Source organism: Pelobates fuscus, chromosome 6 (genome assembly GCF_036172605.1).
Source record: "Pelobates fuscus isolate aPelFus1 chromosome 6, aPelFus1.pri, whole genome shotgun sequence".
Taxonomy (NCBI): domain Eukaryota; kingdom Metazoa; phylum Chordata; class Amphibia; order Anura; family Pelobatidae; genus Pelobates; species Pelobates fuscus.
In genome coordinates, this window is record NC_086322.1 from 53,318,404 (window position 1) to 53,339,264 (window position 20,861).

Below are 20,861 nucleotides of genomic sequence, written 5' to 3' on the forward strand. Positions count from 1 at the left end.
CTTAGTGCCTTTAACCCCTTAAGGACCAAACTTCTGGAATAAAAGGGAATCACGACATGTCACACATGTCATGTGTCCTTAGGGGGTTAAAATACTTTACTCCAAAGTGCAAAATTGAAAAACAAACAACAAAAAAAACAGACCTTAACCCCTTAAGGACTGGACTTTTTTTGCGATGTTGTACATTTGCGACCAGGCATCTTTTTACACTTTTGTGGTGTTTGTGTTTAGCTGTAATTTTCCGCTCTCTCATTTACTGTTCCTATACAAATTATATATTGTTTTTTTCAGGACAAAAGGGGCTTTCTTTACATGCCATTATTTATATAATCTCATGTAATTTAATTTTAAAAAAATGAAAAAATATGATGAAAAATTGAAAAAAATACATGTTTTTTGACTTTTATGTGAAAAATCTTTTATTCATCTACAAAAGCGAATGAAAAAAACTGCTAAATAGATTCAAAATTTTGTCCTGAGTTTAAAAATACCCAGTGTTTACATGCTTTTTGCTATTTTTTTGCATGTTATAGGGCTATAAGTACAAGTAGGATATTGCGGTTTCAAAACATATATTTTTAAAATGTATCAATAGTGACATTGTAACACTATTATCTGTCATAAATCGCTGAATAACACCCCACATGTACATATTTTTTTTAAAGTAGACAACCCAGGGTATTCAATATGGGGTATGTCCAGACTTTTTTAGTAGCCACTTAGTCGCAAACACTGGCCAAAGTTAGCGTTCATATTTGTTTGTGTGTGAAAAAAGTAAAAAACTAAATTGAACGCTAATTTTGGCCAGTGTTTGTGACCAAGTGGTTACTAAAAAAGACTGGACATACCCCATTTGCAATACCTTGGGTTGTCTACTTTTGCAAATGGTATGCCATCATGGGGGTAATTCTCATTCCTGGGCTACCATACGCTCTCAAAGGCAACGTAACCAACCTGGCCATTTTCAATGTAAAAATATTTGACCCATATATTTGACCCTGTAACTTTCAAAAACGCTATAAAACCTGTACATGGGGGGTACTGTTATACTCAGGAGACTTTGCTGAACACAAATATTAGTGTTTCAAAACTGGAAAATGTATCACAACAATTATATCATCAGTAAACGTGCTGTTTATGTGTGAAAAATGCAAAAAAAGTCACTTTCACTGACAATATCATCGCTGTGATATGTTTTACTGTTTTGAATCACTAATATTTGTGTTCAGCAAAGTCTCCCGAGTAAAACAGTACCCCCCATGTACAGGTTTTAGGGTGTCGTAGAACGTTACAGGGTAAAATACAGTGCTAGCAAATTAAATTCTCTAGACTTTCGGCCTGGGTTGGCAGGCAGGTCCCTTAAATTGCAATCAATAAAATAACTTAATTATGTAAAAATATTACATAAATACGCACGTAGAATTTAAATATATGTGCATATTTATATATTTGAAGTCTACGTGTATATTTATATAATTATTTATGTCATTTTGTATATGGACATATGAATAGTTCGTATTCTTTTTATTTATTTATATATACATAGATATATATACAATTTCATTCTAAGTGTATTTTGATATAAATATATATATATATTAATATCAAAATACAGTTAGAATAACATTTCGTATAGATATATAATTTTTTTTTAATTTTTATTATTATTTTTAATTTTTTTAATTTAATTTAAATTATTTATTATTCATATTTTATAATATATATATATATATATACAATATATATATAGTTATTATATATATTATATATATACGTGTGTAAATTAATTATAAGTGTATTTTTATATTAATATATGTACATATTAATATAAAAATACACTTAGCATGACATATATATGATATATAGACATATATTATAGGTATAATATATGTCTATATATCATATATATATACACATATATAATAATATTTTTTTTTTTTATTAACTTTCACTTTAATTTTTTTTATGATTTTACAGTTGCAGGGAGACTGCCTGTCAGCACAGACAGTCCCCCTGCAGGCAGAGACTAGGACACCTATTGTGACCATGTGGTCGCCCTGTTGGGCGATCACATGGCCCCAGGGGTCCTAATCCGCCATGGGGAGACTGTCTGGGCTGCAGGCAGTCTCCCCACAACGGGAGCAACGCCGATCGCCGCCGGGGGAACGACGGCGATCGGGTAAGTACCTCTTAAATTTAGGACGGTTCAGGACCGTCGTCGGTCGGCAACGCAAAAATGCCGATGACGGTCCTGAACCGTCTTGCGTCCTTAAGGGGTTAAACAATCAGAAAATGAGCACGAAAGGCTCTCGCTGTGTTGTTTAGAGGGAAGGATTCAGTTTTTTTTTTTTTTTTTTTTTTATTGGTATTTTATAGAGTTTTCTCACACAAAACACACTTGTATCACATTATGAGAGAAATATAATGGTAAAGACAACGGTTTAACAACTGCTTAATCCAGTCTATTCATATAGTATTACATCTATGTAGTACATCTTTTGGGGTTGTTTTGGTAAGGGTTCTTGTGGGGACCTGTGTCAAAGGCTGGTATATGTGTAGGTTGCTGTCGGCTTGGCGTCTCCCCTCCTAACAGGGTCTGTTACTTGGTGGTTGTATTTGGCTGCGACCAGCTCCCCAATGGAAATAGGGTTTAAACACTAACTATATACAGGATATCCATTTCTACGTTGCTCTTAAGCTACAGGGAAGAATGTCAATCATGTGTTAACTGGCCCTTTATGGTCTTACCCTCCCTCGTCAAGCAAGCTCTGTGTCAGGTATCTTTTGAATAGTCTCCCTGGAACCTGTGTGGATACAGGGTGGGTCGTGTACCGGTCGTGTGGCGTTCCCTGTTCCCAGGGTGTAAAGTGTTAGCGTTTTGTGCTGATCTTGGCCTTTTGGGTCGGCACTGGATCAGTTCTGGACCCTTGCAGGCTGCAGAGGAATGCCGCTTGGTCTCCGTGGGTGGTTAAAGTAATTTTCTCCTTCCCTTTGTGTGACTGACTAACCCTCCGCTCCCCACCTATATTTAATACCTGCCTCTCTCAGTTGTTTTTTTTTTTTGTCAATCTGTTTTTTTATTGAAGGCATATGGGATAGGTTACAGAAGAGAAAACAAGGATAATGTTCTAATAGGTTACAGCTTCAGATAAATACAACAGTATTGTGTCACATTTCCAGATTAGCATTGCCTCTTTTTTTTGTTTTTTTAAAGTAAAGTATGAGTGTGAGTTTATGCAAAACCGTAGCAAATAAGGGTTAGTAAGAATGACATATCCTATGTCCAAGTTAACATTAGTCGCTTTAACATTAGTCGCGTTAACATTAGTCGCTGTAACTTGTGTCGCTTAAGTATGTGTTGCTTTAACACGTGTCGCTTAAGTATGTTTCGCTTTAACATGTGACGCTTTAACATGTCGCTGTATCATCAGACTTTTCATTAGTACCAGAGCTTAAACGAGTTATACAGTATGAACTAATAAAAATAATAAAAAAAAAAACACAAAAAAAACATTAGCATGATAAGAGCAGGAGAGATAACATATACATAACGGTCAGATGGGAGGACACCGTGTCGGCTTCTTGCAGGTAGCAGACCTGGATGGTTGCAGAAAGGGCTGGATTGCGTCCATTGCGAAAGGTAGAGGTGAGTAGGGCTGTGTCAGGTTTCGGGTGCCGTAATTCCTGCCAGGGTATGTAAAGTCCCAGTGGGCTACTCAGCCGATGCCCCTCTGTGTTAGGCCGCTGTAGCTTGGTTGCCAGTGTCCAGCAAGTGCTTCACAGTGGTGTATAATGTAGCAATTATGAAGGTAGCTTTGCAAAGACATACGGTGAATAGGCAGGTTGCGGTACCATTACGCCAGGTTGTAAGTGTTCGTCAGCTTGTGGTCTGGCCTTTTATGTCTGAGTCTTGGTTTCATTTAGCCGATCCCCGTCAGCATTATGGTTGATGTTGGTTGGAGGGGTATTTGGTTGTTCAGCTGCAGAGGTGTCAGGTGGGTCAACGTGGAGGGGAATGGAGAAGCTTCTCCCCAGCTCCAGGCTTTAGATTGGGCCCACACCTCATGTCCACAGACTCGGGTACCTCTCGGGACCGGGTCTTTCCCATTGTGGGCGCTGTGGAGGGCCCTGATGGTTCTCCGCCGCCGGCGGCGGGCGACCCTCCTGCGGTGTGGTCGGTGTTTTGGAGTGAGTCTCCTGTTGGGCCCCTGCCTAGGAGGGAGTTCCGCCAGTAAGTGTAAGGCGGTTTTGCCCGGGGTCTGCCCTCTCCGTCTCGCGGCCTCCAGCTGCCCCATTACCTCATGTTGGTTGGGGGTTCGTTTAGCCCTCCGCTGCTCCAGTTTCTCCCAAAAACTTTGCAGCAGGGCATCCAGGCGTTCGTGAAGAGGCTGAGGGGACGCAGGCTCGGCCTTAAGGTTTGTGGTCGCCATTTTATGGTACTCAGCTTGCTGGTTTAGAGCCTGCTGTGAAGTGTCTACAGCGTTTGCAGCGTTTTTGGGTGGACAATACATGTTAGTGGGGACCGGGATAACCCCCGCCGGTCCTGGGGGGGGGGAGGGAAGTCCGATACTGCGGGTGCTGCATGGATTGGTGAGCTGGGAGAGCGGCCGTCTCTCGCCAGCCCTGTGAGATGTAGGCCTCGGTCCTTCGGTCCAGCATCACAGCGGGCATTTAGGCTTGTGAGGTGTCCCCCGGTACCCCTTCCCTTGTGTAGCAAGGCAGGGTGAACTGGGGTGCAGGATCTGTCGATTTCCCGCTGATTTTCGCCGAAAACCGGGTGCAGGCTCTGGAGCTTACAGTAAGCGTGTCTGTGCAGCTCCCCGGTCAGGCTCCGCCCCCTCTCAGTTGTTTTGCCACAGGTGCTAGTTGCCTTTTGGCCACCAGCACCGCGAACGGGAGATCCCCATATATAGCTACCGTCGATCCCTCAAATCTGACACTTTTGAGCTCTCTAGAGCAAGACATTATAACGGACCTAGCCGCAGTGTCCTAAGTGACAGCTATAATGTCTCTGGAGGCTTCCTCTGGGGCGGTTGCGGCCTTGCTGATCCGGAACGCTGCTGTCACCAGCTCCGGTTCAATATCTCTTTTGGCTCCCATGTGGTGCAGCAGGCGGTGTAGGAAGGGCAGGAGTTCCTCGCCTGAGATCCGTTCTGGCACTCCTCGAAGTCGGATGTTCTTCCGTCTGTGCCTTGATTCTAGTACTCCAGGCACTCCAACAAATTCCAACATATAGGCAATTTTATTAGAACCAGGAACTACACAGCAGTGTGCTGTGTAGTTCCTGGTTCTAATAAAATTGACTATATGTTGGAATTTGTTGGGAGTGCCTGGATTACTTTCTACATTTATATTTCATATTTGGTCCATCTGGTACTGGGACTTTTCCATTGGAGCACCCTGGATTCCAAGACAGATGGGTTGAGTGCACTTCCACCTTCTATTGTATATTGATTCTAGTACTGTCACACTTCTGGTGAGTATTTGGACTTGGTGGGTGAGCTCGTGGATCTCCTTCTGTGCAGGAAGGATTCTGTTTTGAACCCATATAGAAAACTCTCCTTGCTTGGTATCCTGAATGTAAAACACATCAAATTTACCGATCTGGCGATGAAGGTTTTATATGGCAACTTCTTCACAGGTTTAACAAAGAGTGCATTGGATATGATGGCACGCATGGGTGCTGGTCTAGAAACAAAAGGATGGTCTCTCCCAGTGTAAAGCACAAAGAACCAAAAGATATGCTGGTCCCAGCATGTAAAATCAATTTGACCTCTTTATTCACATCTTAGTTGCCCATATCACATCGTCAAGCAAACAAAGCATGTTTTGTGCGTAATACACTTTACCAAGACTATATTCCTTCAAATTCAGTGGTCCTATTTAAAGAGATAATTTTGTGGGTTTCTGTGTTACCCCACCTCTAACATTTAACTAATGTTCAATGACCCCTTTAAAGTGCAGATAAAATAAATCACTGACACGGATGACTGCAATTTCTTTCTAACTCAAAGTATATTTGAGAAACTGCAATCGGGCTAGGATATGCAAAGACGTACCAATGAAGCAAGATCATGAACAAACATGTATATACATTATAAAACATAATGAAAATAATAAAAAAATATTCTGGGGATATAAATTCCTTCCAGAGGCAGTGCCAGTACAAGGAGTACTGTTTTACAGTCACTATATTGTACAAAGGAATGAATGAATGGTATGATAAATTTAGATGCTTACAATCAATTAGTTATATGTACAGCGCCAACATATTCTACTTCACTGCACAAATCAAGACAAACAATTCTAACAAAACACGTTTTATACAGGAGGTGAAGTGGCCCTGCCCAGACAAATTTACAATCTGTGTACTGTATCTAGTTCTTCACACGATTTATTATAATTACTCGTATGGATACAATTGCCCTAACCCACCAAGTGGCCACATTAGAGTCTTATTCTCATACCACTTGAAAAACTCCCTCTCACAGGAACGGGACCTAGAAGAGTGGGGAGATCTTGCGTTTTTTCCTGGAGGAGTGAATAAAGATGTCAAATTGATGTTACACACTGGGACCTGAATATGTTTGCTTGTACTTTACATTGGGAGAGATGGTCATTTTTGTTTCTTACACGCTGCCACGTGTGCCATTATTTCCAATGCACCCCTTTTTGAATGTGAAGAGGTTGCCATGTGAAACTTCACAGCAAGTTTGGCAATTTTGTTTTACGTTCCCAATATCTAGCAAGGTGAGATGCCTATATGGGTTCGAAACAGAATACTTCCACTCTAGGGAGCCTCTCGAGCTCATTTTCTTATTGTTTGATGCTCTTTTCCCTTAACTGGTGACGTTAGAGGAAGCAACACATTGCAATTCTGCTGAGAAGTCAAAATCCCTGGGCAGGGAGTCAAATGATGATTAGCTCCACTTCCCCTAGGGATAATTTATTATTCCCAAACTCTTACTTTAGTATATAATGATGATCTGTAGTTCAGAATCTGACAAATGTTGTATTCTTGTAAGGTCACCTTCTTACTGAGGTCACTAAAATGAATTCTATTAATGCCCATTTGTATTGAGCACCTGTTTCTAGATACATCTAAACTATACTTCACTTGACCCCCAGCGAGGGTTATTTGTTTGACCGTCATGTTATCAATTAATTTGTCTAACTCCTGAAATGTGTCTGTGTGTATAGATATCCATCTCTCATCTCATCTGAGAATTGTACACGTTATATCGTTCTCTCTTTACCTTTCTATTGTTTTCCTTTTCCTAGTGTGAATTTATTATCATTACGCTGTCCCGTAGCCCCTCTATCCAAATGCATTTAGCAATTTTTGGAACTTGCTCGACATATCGGATATTATGTGAGCTGTGTGAAACATCCAAAACACCTTCCTCAATCTGTTACCTGTAATAAGAGCAGCATTGATGTGTTGTGTGTGAGAGACTGGAGTTGGCTTTGCTAGTGACATTACAACAGTCTGATTTGTTTATTAAATTTATATCATTAGATATAATCAACTGTATGCCAACTCTCTCTGGGTTGGTTGCATTTTTATACTAGTAAAAGAGATTCATTTCACTAAAGCTGATTTTGTTAAAAATAAAACAAATGTATACAGAGCAGACACGTTCTAATGTATATTCCTGCTGCCCATCTTGAACGTTCTATATGTAGAATTCTCACAGTTTAGTGCAGTGGTAGTCAACCTTTTTTTACCTACCGCCCACTAATGCAACTTTTTGGTTGAAAAAATTTCCTTACCGCCCACCAGTTTTCGCGCAAATGCAGAATATTTTTTAGAAAGGAGGGTGTTTTACAAAAAATAAATGTACGTACATTTATCTTTTTATTTCTACTTAATGCAGTTTTATAAGGTTTTTAACTTTATAAAGTTTAATGAGAAAACAATAAAGTAAATTGAAATTACCTTTACTAGTGATTAATGAGATCCTTGAGGTTGATGCTGCGAGACTAAATATTTGATATCTGGTTCGATTTTCGTAAGGAACAAACGAAGGTCTATTTCAGTGATATTCAGACGACTTCTCTGTTTGCGCATAATATGATTTCTCATATTATCTCTCTATGATTTTTCTTGTGCGTCAGCTCATCTCCTCTCCCTCCTCAATTCCCCTCCCCACCTTTTTTCCCCCCCTTTTTTCTATTTTTTAACCTTCCTTGTAGCAATGCCCAGTAGGAAGGCTGAGCTAGGTAGCCCACTTACTATATAGTCCACTATAACAGACAGACACACGTACAAGACACACATACAGACACACACACGACACACACACGACACATACACACACACACGACAAATACACACACACATACACACACACACGACACATACATACACACACGACACATACATACACACACACGACACATACATACACACACACGACACATACATACACACACACACAACACATACACACACACACAACACATACACACACACGACATACATACACACAACACACATACAGACACACATACAGACACATAGATACACAAATACAGACACATAGATACACACACGACACATACATACACACACACGACACATACATACACGACACATACAGACACACACGACACATACAGACACACGACACACACACACACGACACACATACATACACACATACATACATACACACACGACACATACATACACACGACACATACAGACACACACGATACAGACACACACAACACACACGACACACACACACGTACATACATACACACACGACACATACATACACACACACACACACCACACAACACACATACAGACACAAACACACACGACACATACAGACACACACGACACATACACACACGACACATACACACACGACACATACACACACGACACATACACACACGACACATACACACACGACACATACACACACGACACATACACACACATACATACACACACATACATACACACACATACATACACACACATACATACACACACATACATACACACATACACACACACACACATACACAAGACACACACGACACATACAGGAACACAGACAGACACACATACACACATACATACAGACACACATACACACATACATACAGACACACACAAGACACACATACCAACAGACAGTCACACATACATACACACACACAAGACACACACACAAGACACACATATATACAGACACACACACACACACACAAGACATACATACAAAGACACACACACACACACACACACACACACACACACACATTATATTTAAGTCACCCTCCTGTTTCCTACCTTTTAGATTCAGGAGGGTGACTTTCCCTGGGGTCCAGTGGTGGCTCAGGTGGATGGGAGTCAGAGTTCCCACTCTGACTCCCTGGTCTTCCTCCCGCGCGGCTCTCAGGGTTAGCTGGGAGGAGTGATGTGCAGTCACTTCCTCCCAGCTCTGCGATGTCATCACAGGGGGCCCGGTCGCGCTGTTAAAGCGCCCAGCGCTGACCGGGCCCCCTTACAATCCACATCCATCGGGTGGCCCTGACAGCATGGGCCACCCGATGGACCCCTCCATATGCGGCCCTGGCGGTTTGCCGCGCGGGCCGGAGCCGCAATTTGTCACGGCGGTACCCAGTCGCAGGGGTACCGCCGGCTCGCACCCGTCCGCCCGGTCGTCAAAACCTGGAAATCCCTACCGCCCACCTGAAATCCTAAAACGCCCACTAGTGGGCGGTAGGGACCAGGTTGACGACCCATGGTTTAGTGGTTTCAATGATGTAACCATTTAAAATAACACCATAAGGAAAATTACTCCACTGTATGTGCAGTAATGTTGTACACAGTCTGCTAGTGCTGTTCAGAAAGGATCTAGCAGAAAGCAATGTTTGTAACCGTGGTTTTCAAAACGTGTTCTGTAAGAGGAACTGTCCCTTCTAGTTGAATAGAGAAGCAGAGGTGATTTCAAAAACAAAACATGCCTGCCTTTGGTGTACTTCTCTGTTGTGGTGTCTTGCATTTCATGATGCCAAGGGCACATGCATGTATGCTCAAAAGGAGAAACATTTCAAGGTACACTCTCTGAATTTTTTTTTCTAGCAGCACCCTATCTTCACATGCACCAGACCTATGCCTGAAGCAGTGAAATTGGCAAAATTCTATATGCCTACAGAGGCGCTATGTGACATGGCTCCCGTATTCTAAGTACCTTCGCCAGGTCAGCTTCTTCTCTGCTTCCAAGAACTCTAGAGTGCTTCAGACTGTCGCTGAAGTTTGATTGGGGTCTCTGAGGACCTCTCCCCATTTTCCTCTTTTGCCCCTCTGTGTCACAGCCTACCCAAGGTGGGAGTCCGGTAGAAAGAGATGTGTGCTCACCCTTGCAGGCAAACACAGCCCACAGTAACCAGATAAGAAGCTCCCTGGCCTGTGAATCTGTGCACGGGGGCTTAGGCAGGAACAGTAACCGGGTACGAGGAAACAGACCAGGGCAAATCCAAAAGAGTAGTCAGACACGGTTCCAAAGGTCAGGGCAGTCAGCGAGCAGGCAATAACAAAGATCCTGAAGCAGGGGTCACAAGCCAAGACAGTCTTTATGCAACAGGAACAGTAAATATGAAACAATGAACTGACAAAGGTCCCAGGGCGAGGCAATGCTTATATACCCAGCTAATAAATGATCTGCTTTAGGTGGGCTTAGATAGATGGGAGCAGCCACAGAAAAAGTCCAGCCCCCAGTGCTGGAGACAAGGTGAGGATAAACATTAGGCAGAAACAAAAACTGAAGTGTGGCCCAGAGGCAAGACAGCAGGATCAAAGCAAAAAGAGTCCAGAGTTCAAATCCCCTGTTGGGCACTTCTGGGGTCCCTCTTCCAGGCAGGTATCAACACCTCTGCCTACACTGTCTCCAGCTGCTGCCTTAACAAAGGCATTGGTGGCTCTAAGGGATCAGGGATAAGAGCAGCCAACCTGTCCGAAAATTCTGTTACTGGGATCCCTGAACAAGCCAGACAAAATACTAAAATTTTCCTCCGGAATAGCCTATCCACATTACATTAACCTTATGGCGACACACTCAATCCAATTCTCAACCACACATAAATCATGCTTTCCCTACCCTTCAGACTTTCTCCCCAGCTACTGAACAAGAGGTGGCTGCACTTCTCCATTCCTCTCGCCCCACCACTTGCCCACTTGATCCTGTCCCATCTCACCTCATCAGATCGTTCTCCCCTTGTCTTGTGCCTATCCTAACACACATCTTTAACTGCTCTCTCTCTTCTGGCACTGTTCCTGCTGACCTTAAACATGCCACTGTAATACCTATCCTGAAAAAAAATCTCTTGACCCGTCCTCCCCCTCTAACTATCGTCCCATATCCCTGCTCCCTTACTCATCAAAGCTTCTGGAAAGGCTTGTCTTTACCCGTGTGTCTCACTTCCTTAATTCCAACTCTCTCCTTGACCCTCTTCAGTCTGGCTTCCGCCCTCTCCACTCTACTGAGACCGCTCTTATCAAAGTGACTAATGACCTAATCTCCGCTAAATCCAAAGGTCACTACTCCATATTAATTCTCCTTGACCTCTCTGCTGCCTTTGACACAGTTGATCATTCTCTCCTCCTTCAAACTCTTCAATCACTCGGTCTCTGTGACTCTGTCCTCTCTTGGTTTTCCTCCTATCTCTCCCAACGCTCATTTAGTGTCTCCTTTTCCAAGGATACCTCCTCCCCTCATCCTGTCTCGGTTGGAGTTCCCCAAGGCTCTGTCCTTGGTCCCCTTCTATTTTCTCTTTATACTGCCTTTCTTGGAAAACTTATTGCCTCTTTTGGATTCAACTACCACCTGTACGCTGATGACACTCAGATATACCTCTCCTCACCGGACCTCTCCCCGGCCGTCCTGCAACGTGTCACTGCTTGCCTCTCTTCCATCTCTGACTGGATGTCGTCACGCTTTCTCAAACTTAACCTCTCTAAAACTGAACTCCTTGTCTTTCCTCCTCCTAATACTGATCCTCCTCTCTCACTCTCCCTTCAAGTCAGTGATATCCACATAAGTCCATCCCTACAAGCGCGCTGTCTTGGCGTCATACTTGACTCTGGTCTCACCTTTGAGTCTCACATCCAGTTTGTTGCCAAGTCCTGTAGGTTCCAACTCAAAAACATAGCCCGCATCCGCCCCTTTCTTACGCAAGATGCTACCAAGGAGCTTGTCCATGCTCTAGTAATTTCCCGCATGGATTACTGTAACCCTCTCCTGATTGGTCTCCCCAAAAGCCGTACTGCCCCGCTACAGTCTGTAATGAATGCTGCAGCTAGACTGATTTTCCTATCCAGTCGGTCCTCTCACACCTCGCCCCTCTGCCAGTCCTTACATTGGCTCCCTGTATCCTATAGGAGTCAATTCAAAGTGCTAACCCATACATTTAAAGCACTGAACAATTCCAGCCCCTCTTATATCTCTTCACTGATCCAGAGGTATGCCCCTCCTCGTACCCTCCGCTCTGCCCGCGACCACCTCCTGACCGCTGCTCGCACCTGTACGGCCAACTCACGCTTGCAGGACTTCTCACGGGCGGCTCCTCTCCTATGGAATAACTTGCCTACTGCCATCAGACTCTCCCCTAGTCTTCAATCATTTAAGAAGGGCCTTAAATCCCATCTCTTCAGGAAAGCGTATGGCCTCCCAGAGTAATCTCTCCCTTACATACCTGTCTCTTGCTCTCCTATGGGATAGTGCTTTGCTCTCTCCTCCAGCTCTGCTTCACTCCTACTTGATATTTCCTATCCTAATGTTTCTAATACCCCACCTCCTATAGACTGTAAGCTCATTTGAGCAGGGTCCTCTTCAACCTATTATTCCTGTAAGTTTTCTTGTAATTGTCTTATTTATTGTTACATCCCCCCCCTCTCAAAATATTGTAAAGCGCTACGGAATCTGTTGGCGCTATATAAATGGCAATAATAATAATAATAATAATAATACATATAACCAAATCATATATGGAATTATACAGGCATTCATAATAACACAATAAAATGTTTAGAAAGGGGTGGGGAAGATCATGACTAGAAATGCTGAGAAATGTGTCCCCTGCCTGCAGAAACCATACTATGCAAATATACTTAAATATGTAAATTACAGAATCTTTTTATCCAAGTAGTGCACGTACCAGTTGCAACAAACTGGTACTGCTGCAGTTAAATGTGGCAAGATCTTTACATCTGACAGATTACGCTGTATAGACTTGTAAGATGGTTAACAACCAGCAGGTGGTTCTGCACAGACTCCAAAACCAAATCTACCAAGTTGGTAGAGGGTATCAGCAGTACAGGAGAGCACACAAAAAATAGCAAATAAGAATAATACACACCCTGCACCTATAATAGGCACAGGGTGATTTAAAGGGGCGTTCCAAAGCCTAAATGGGCAATAAACACAGTTTAGTAGATATGCCCCAATGAATACACACATTATTTTTTCATCCATTGTATTTAAAGCGCTTGCAAAGGCTGCAGATCTTATGAACTGCAGCATTAACAAGTCTTCCCTCCTTTTCCCCAAAAGAGACTTAAAGTACTTAATAGTGCTAAAAAAGCAGCTGAAACTTAAAGTATCAGAGGCTTCTCATTGGTACCCAAGCGGTCCTTTAACCCAAGACTCGACAAATCCCAGGTGCCAGGTCGCCATGGCGACTATGAATTTTGCCTGGGATATGAAGCTCTTTAGCTAAAGGCAGGATGGGGGAACAATGGAGCCAGCTGGGCGCCTGGAGGAGCGTGGTGCTGGGGAGCATCGCGGTGGTCAGCGTGCGAGGGAGCAGTGATCTTCAAGCTGCTCCCTCGTGTTGTAAAGTGATGCCGGGAGCCAGAAAATGTCATTCCTGCCCCTGCATCACAACAGGGAGCCGAGAGGAGTTGCAAGTAGATTACTGCTCCCCTAAGTTAGAGAGGCTAGGTGGATTAAAATTAAAATAGAGAGAGAGAGAGAGAGTCAACCCTTTTTTTTTTTTTTAATGCCAAAATAATAGGATACACAGCCTCAAGCAAAACTAAACTAGGGCCCTCTGGCTTTACTGTTGAGGAGATCTTGAGAATGTCTTTTGACTCGCTCACCTGGACAGCCCTTCTCACCTGGCTAGATCTCCCATTAACCATAACACCTTGCTTTTGGTGCTGGGTCTTGGACTTCTGGTCACTCACCCAGTCTGTATGCGTCTCTCTCTGTCAGTGTGTGTGTGTGTGTGTGTGTGTGTCTCGCTCTCTCGGGACCTACATGAAGTGTCCTCCTTATGCTCCCAGTGATCGTGACTATTGTCACAGGCTATTTTGCAGGTTTTTGTCTGCAGAAGAAAAGAAAAAAACAAATTGAGTTCAGCTTCACACTGGGTTTATCTCATTAGGCAATACAGTAATTTGATGAATTTATTCTGTAATTGTTAAAAATGCAATTTGTGAGATCTTTTAGACTGGCTACTTTTTATTTTATTTTTGCAAGAATCAATACCAGTTCTGTTTCCATGTCTAAATTTGTATGTATGCTGCCCTATTTGCTTAGCATTATTGAACAGACTGGCTCTTTATAAATATGAAATCATTAAGAATAGTTTTTTTCCCCTCCTCTTTTTCAGCAACAAAAATATAAACCCTATAGTTTTACAGTAGTATAACCTATGCACCTTTAGTTATATTTAACATTGAAAATATTCCAACTTATTGTATGTTTGGAGACTTCATAAACAAGAACACACTTGATGATGAATTAAATTTATTCAGCCAGCAACGTGGGGAAGGCAAAATGTTTTGAATATTCGAACAAGCCAAAGCTAATTACAACATTTCCTTTAATCCTGTTAAATTACAGAAATGCAAAGAATACGTGGAAAAAGTTGAGCAAACGGGAATTAATGCTGTCATGTTTTGAGTAAAGACTATACACTTATAACATAACAGAACTTTGGGGGGAAAAAAAAACAAAAAACTAGGGGTTGGGTGGGGGATCCACCACCACCACATCAGCCTTCAACAAGTCAGGTCTTTTTGGAGTGATCAGTAAGACAGCTACACACTCTTCCAGGACTGAGTGCCATAGATTGTGATAGGTCAAGGTGATTTCATGAATACACATGGTTGGCATGATGTTAAGAGAGAGGTCCAAACCACTGGCTAAGGGCCTGAATACCTAGGGTACATGGAGTGCACTCATCAAGTGTCACATAGCCAAGTCTGCTTTATGGGCAACCTCGGCCATAGATCCCCTGACCAACGCCAGGCAAACACCAATGCCACCCAGTAAGCTGGACTATGTGCCCACCCTATTAGCTGGAGATAGGTGTTTTTTTTTTTTAAAGGATCATTATAGTGTCCGGAAAATAAAACTGGTTTTCTGACACTATAGTGCCCTGAGGATGCCCCCACCTTCAGGGTCCCCCTCCCTTTAAAACCCCTTCAGCAGCATACTTTATTCCAGCGCCAGGCTACCTCGGCGCTGGTGACCTCTCCTCCCCCACTGACGTCAGCTCCGACGTCAGCGTCTCCTCCCCCTCCGACAGCAGCTCCCCCGTCCGACGCCAGGCATAATATGCCTCCAGCGTCGCAGATGCGCCTCTAGTGGTTGTCCGGAAGACAGCCACTAGAGGTTGGATTAACCCCAAATGTAAACATAGCAGTTTCTCTGAATATGGTGTTTCTTCACGACTGAATATGGTGTGTATAGTGGAAGTGAATTAGAATGTGTGTAATGGATGTAGTGTTTGTGTGTATTAGATACTGTTTGTGCAGTGAATGCAGAGTGTGTTTGTGTAGTTGATGCAGTGTGTATAGTGAACGCAGAGTGTGTTTGAGTAGTGGATGTAGTGTGTGTCTAGTGATGTAGTGTATGTAGTATTTGTGTGCACTAGATGCAATGTGTTTAGTGGATGCAGTGACTGCAGTGGATGTAGTGTGTGTATTAGTCGCAGTGTCTCTGTATAGTGAATGCAGAGTCTTTGAATGTGTGGTGGATGTAGTGTGTGTACTGTGAATACAGGATGTTTGTGTAGTGTCGGTGTGCAGTGAATGCAGAGTGTGTGTGTGTGTTTACTAGTGTATGCATAGTGAGCATTCCCCCCCCACATAAAATGTAATAACTGTTATTCCCCCCTCCCTGCTTCTTACCTGGTTCAGGGAGGGGGGAGATTCCATTCCCTGGTGGCATGGTGGGGCCCTCGGCTCCCTGTATTTGCAGAGGGGGCCCAGCAGTCTGCATCTGTATGATAAAGCTCTTCCCTTTCTCTAACTCCCGTGAGCGCAGCGTGTTTCCATGGTAACCCGTGGCAACGCTCTGACGGCCGCAGTTCTCGCGGGAGTTAGAGAGAGGGAAGAGCTTTATCATACAGATGCAGACTGCTGGGCCCCCTCTACAAATACAGGGAGCCGGGGGGGTCCGGGCCCCCCAGAACCGCTGGGCCCATGACAACCGTCCTGGTTTTCACCCCCTGTTGGCGGCCCTGGCTTCACATCTTCTCAACTAGCCACAGCCTGTCTCAATTCTCAGCTATAGAGTGACAGAGCAATTTAATGAAGATGTTCGGTACTGGGCAGCTAAACCTATATTACGTAATGTGCTGTAGGAGTTATGAAAAATATTAGTGACCGCACAGTGCTGTCAGAAATGTCTGCCATTTGTCTCTTTCACTTCCTTCACTTGACCTCTCTGGGCTCCCCTAGAGAGACGGGGAGAATGCTTCTTTCTTTTGACAAACACGGAGGCTGTAGGGGCAGAGAAAATGATCTTGTACCCTTATATTTGGGAGGGACCAGGAGCTGCTGCTGCTGCTATGCTCTTTCTGCTATTTTCAAGATTTGTTCCTGTACTTTAATCCCACCCCCTGGCGCTATGAGCCAATGATGGCCTCTTAATAGAGAGGCCAATAGCATGACTCCACTAATGGGCACCTGGCTTTGCCAAATAGAAACTCAGTGGGAGGCCCTGAAATTCCTTCTTAAATGAGGCTAGGCATGTGCAGAAATGGCTGAAACAGGACATATTACAAATCGGTCCCATTTCATGACATGCCTTGTTGCTCTCAGGAAAGCTTCTCTACACAGCCATTAATGAAGGGTTGAGGGGCCTTGCAGATCTGTAACCTATTTCAGTTTAAAGAAACTTACCGGTAGATTTTTAAAACAATTTTATTTACACACCTGGGAATTGGCTGAAGTGTGTTAAAGGAACAGTGTTAGGAAGTTTAACTTTTATTTCTAACACTATAGTGTCTCTGTGCCTCCACCCCCACCCCCAAGTCATGAAAGGGTAAGTAATCCTTTCTTTTACAAAAAAGTTACTTGGGTGACGGAGGTGAGACTTTGCTAGTATAGAATACAAATACGTAAAAATCTATATGTTTAATTGTATTGCTTTGTCATTTCAGTGCATAGCATTACTGGTATTATCATTGCCTTTTGTGTTTAAACACCTTGTAAGATTCTTGTTTTTCCTTTTGCCTTCTAGGAAGAAAGATCCTTCTACAAACAAGAAAGATCGTGTAAATCACTGCCTGACAATATGTGAAAACATTGTCGCTCAATCTCTAAGGTACGATCTTCTTTTACAATTGTTTCCCTCCAGTGCTGATTAATTAAGTGTCTGGGGTTCCCGTAGCTGGATTGATTATTTTGCCTGAAGTTCCCGATAAGAGGCACCACTGCAGCACCTATAGATTGGTTGGAGAGATTACAAAATAAGCAGAATGCAGTGTGTGCAGATGTTGGGCTACTTTTGTTTATGTGGAGTAAATTGGCCCTTCAAACATGGCTGATCTTTACGATAATTTGACATTTGTCTGGCACATCGTTTTTTTTCCCTTGTGGAAAAAAACAGAGCTTCTACACAGCAACTTGCAGAGACTGCTTAAAAATTCCACAGATGAGGTTCAATCTAGGTCATGAACAATTGGAAATTTTAGTGTGGAGTTGACTATTTCTGCATAACGAAAAAATGCAAGTTCTGCATTTATTGCAAATCCCCTAGGGTTTGCATCTACTTGCATAAGTTCTAACCAAACATAGAAATTCCTGGCCACTGCTTGACTATTCTATGTTTCTGCTCTAATTCCATTTCGCAGCAAAGGTTTATGGTACATGTAGTTAAGCACTCAGTTGAATGCAATTGTTATTTCACTACTTTATGAATGAAGCTATATGTGACTCAGGTTTATGGCTTTGGTCCCCAGGTAAGTTGTCACACTGTCACAAAATGATTTGACTAATGGCATTGGAAGGTGCCTGCTCATTCCTGACACCATAACCACTACAAATCAATGTAGTGGTGTTTCTTGAAGTGTCCCTTTAAGCTGCACCATGCCAGCCAGCAAATACTTGAACAGTATAATACACCCCAAGTGAATACACTCAATGAGTACCTAGGTCAGTAACAAGACCTCAAATAGAGTTGGAGCATCTAGATCAGTGAAAAAAACTTCAAATGGAGCAGCAACATCTAAAACAATAAAAACCTAGTACTTTCTGGAAAATCAATAAATACACAGAAGGTGTCGAAAGAAAATCACTCACACAATTCTGAGCCCTCTCAGGCTCTATCTCACAGGCTCCAGAGTGCCTATACAGGCTTCGATATGTGTTCTTCACACTACCTGGTTCCAGTGTCGGAAGAGTAGAGATGGACTCCAATTTACTATCAAACTATTTATTGGGATCAATAAGCAGTAGATAAAATAAAATAAAAACACTGCAAAACATAAAATAAATTTAACCAAATAAGTGAAAATAGTCCCAGGAGTCCATAAAGATGGGTAGCAAATGCAGTGAAGTCAGAAACGCATTTGCTAGCCGTCTTTATTGGACTCTTGGGACTATTTTTACATATTTGATTATATTTATTTAGTATTTAGTAGTGTGTTTTTAATTTTATTTTATACACTGCTTATTGGTCTCGTTAAGCCTGACAATAGGTGGAGCCTTCCTTAAGCTCCACCTATTGTCCACCTTTTGTCAGTGATTACACTGTACATAAAAGAAGTGACTGTACTGCCATAGAGGCAGTCTAGAAACCAGAAGCACTACAGCTTAATGTTTTGTGGCCACGATTGTCAGGCGAATTAGGTATATAAGAGAAATGTATTCTTTTAAACCAATGTGAGATATGACATGCATGTACTTTGCAGTAGAGCGTTTTAGTCTGTCCTGTATGTAGTCTCTTTACTGCATCTGTTTGTCTTTATTTTTTTTAATTTTGTACTTTTATTTTATTTATTTTTTTGTATTATTGACATTTTTTCTTTCTAATATTTCTCAGGAATTCTCCTGAGTTCCAGAAGCTGCTGGGAATAGCCATGGAACTGTTCCTACTGTGCAGTGATGATGCAGAATCGGACGTCCGCATGGTTGCCGATGAATGCCTGAATAAAGTAGTAAAAGTATGCGCATTTCTTTTATGTTATGTTAGTGGCATCTCAGATGTTTAATTTCCTATCATGCTTGGTCAACTTTGAAACAAGCTGAGCACCAGTAGACCTGCAACATCTTGGCACTCTGGTTGCCCCAGCATCGTAACTGTTGTAGACAATCATCAAGAACATACGCTGTTTCTCAGCATTTCTCTAACATAACTTCATCGTGTGTCTCTTCTGCTACAAAATTCAAGCAGTTCTATTAAAACGTTTCTCCTCAAGGAACTAATAATGTGTTGCCTTGTAAGTCTCGAAGATGTTTGAAAACACTAAACCATCGAAGCCAGCATATTGTAATGGTTATTGTGCAAGTCATAGTTTGGAGCTGACAGGGTCACTGGCTATTTGGCAATGCTAAAACCTTGCATGTAAATCTTTGTTGCTTCCATACTGTTCTACCCTGTCTACTAATTTATGGATGGACTGTGCTTTACAAAGCCCCCTTTTATTGGTATTGATGAGATAAAATTGCTTTTGAATGGTTTGTTTTCCCCAGAGTTTCTCTCGATATTGTCTGTCTACATGTAGAGTGCATGTTTTAAACTACCATTTGTTATGATCTTCACATACACCTTCCATTTCATAAGCTCCTCCAGTTGATCCCCATGTATAAAACTTTACGTAATCTTTCATTGTAGGCTTTGATGGACTCTAACCTGCCAAGACTGCAGCTGGAACTTTACAAGGAAATTAAGAAGGTGAGTGCAGGATGCATGTGTTCACTGTGTGATAAAGGATATTACTTATACTCTAGACCAGGTGTAGGCAACGTTGTGGACTACATAATGCTCTTACAGCCCTAATACTGGCAACGTATTAGGGGGGTGATGGAGTAAACACATCTGGAGTGCCAAGGTTCCCTACCACTGGACTATTCGTATCTTTTTTTTTTTTTTTTATTGCATGAAAATTTCATATCCATTTCACAATCAATTTTTTATTTGTATAATCTGTAATAATATATTTATTTCAAGGAACACTCCAAATCCCTATATCACTTCAGCTTTATTGACCTCCACTCATGTTTGTGAGCAGAATTGATTAATTTTGTCCAATAAATAAGCCATAAGCAGCATGTACGTTCTTTTTTTTAATTTTTTTATTTAGTGTCCTTCTTTCTTTCACATAACATTCATAAATCCTTTATTATTCCGGAGCGGTGCCTAACTGCTGAAGCAAATGGTCGCATGGCCTCTGAGCTCCAGACCACTAAAACAAAAAATACCCGCTCTCACCGCCCAGGTATGCGCCAAACACATTCCAGGGAGACTCCAAGAGTCAAACGAGCCCCATGGGTACGAAAACTAAAAAGCTTAAGCCATGCATATCGGCTAGCTATGGCGGCAGGTCCAAGACGTCTCTGGCTCCAAGATGGCGTCCCTCCACGGTGGCTGTTCAGACTGCTA

At 42.4% G+C, this 20,861-nt stretch overlaps 1 protein-coding gene across 1 annotated transcript in view; it reads left to right on the top strand.

Moving 5' to 3' along the window:
• HTT (huntingtin) overlaps window positions 1–20,861 on the top strand; it is a 188,178-nt gene that overhangs the window by 38,876 nt on the left and 128,441 nt on the right. Inside the window, exons 2-4 of the mRNA XM_063457723.1 lie at window positions 17,499–17,582; window positions 19,302–19,422; window positions 20,094–20,153. Coding sequence (XP_063313793.1) covers window positions 17,499–17,582; window positions 19,302–19,422; window positions 20,094–20,153 — 265 coding nt within the window. The remainder of the gene's footprint in view (window positions 1–17,498; window positions 17,583–19,301; window positions 19,423–20,093; window positions 20,154–20,861) is intronic.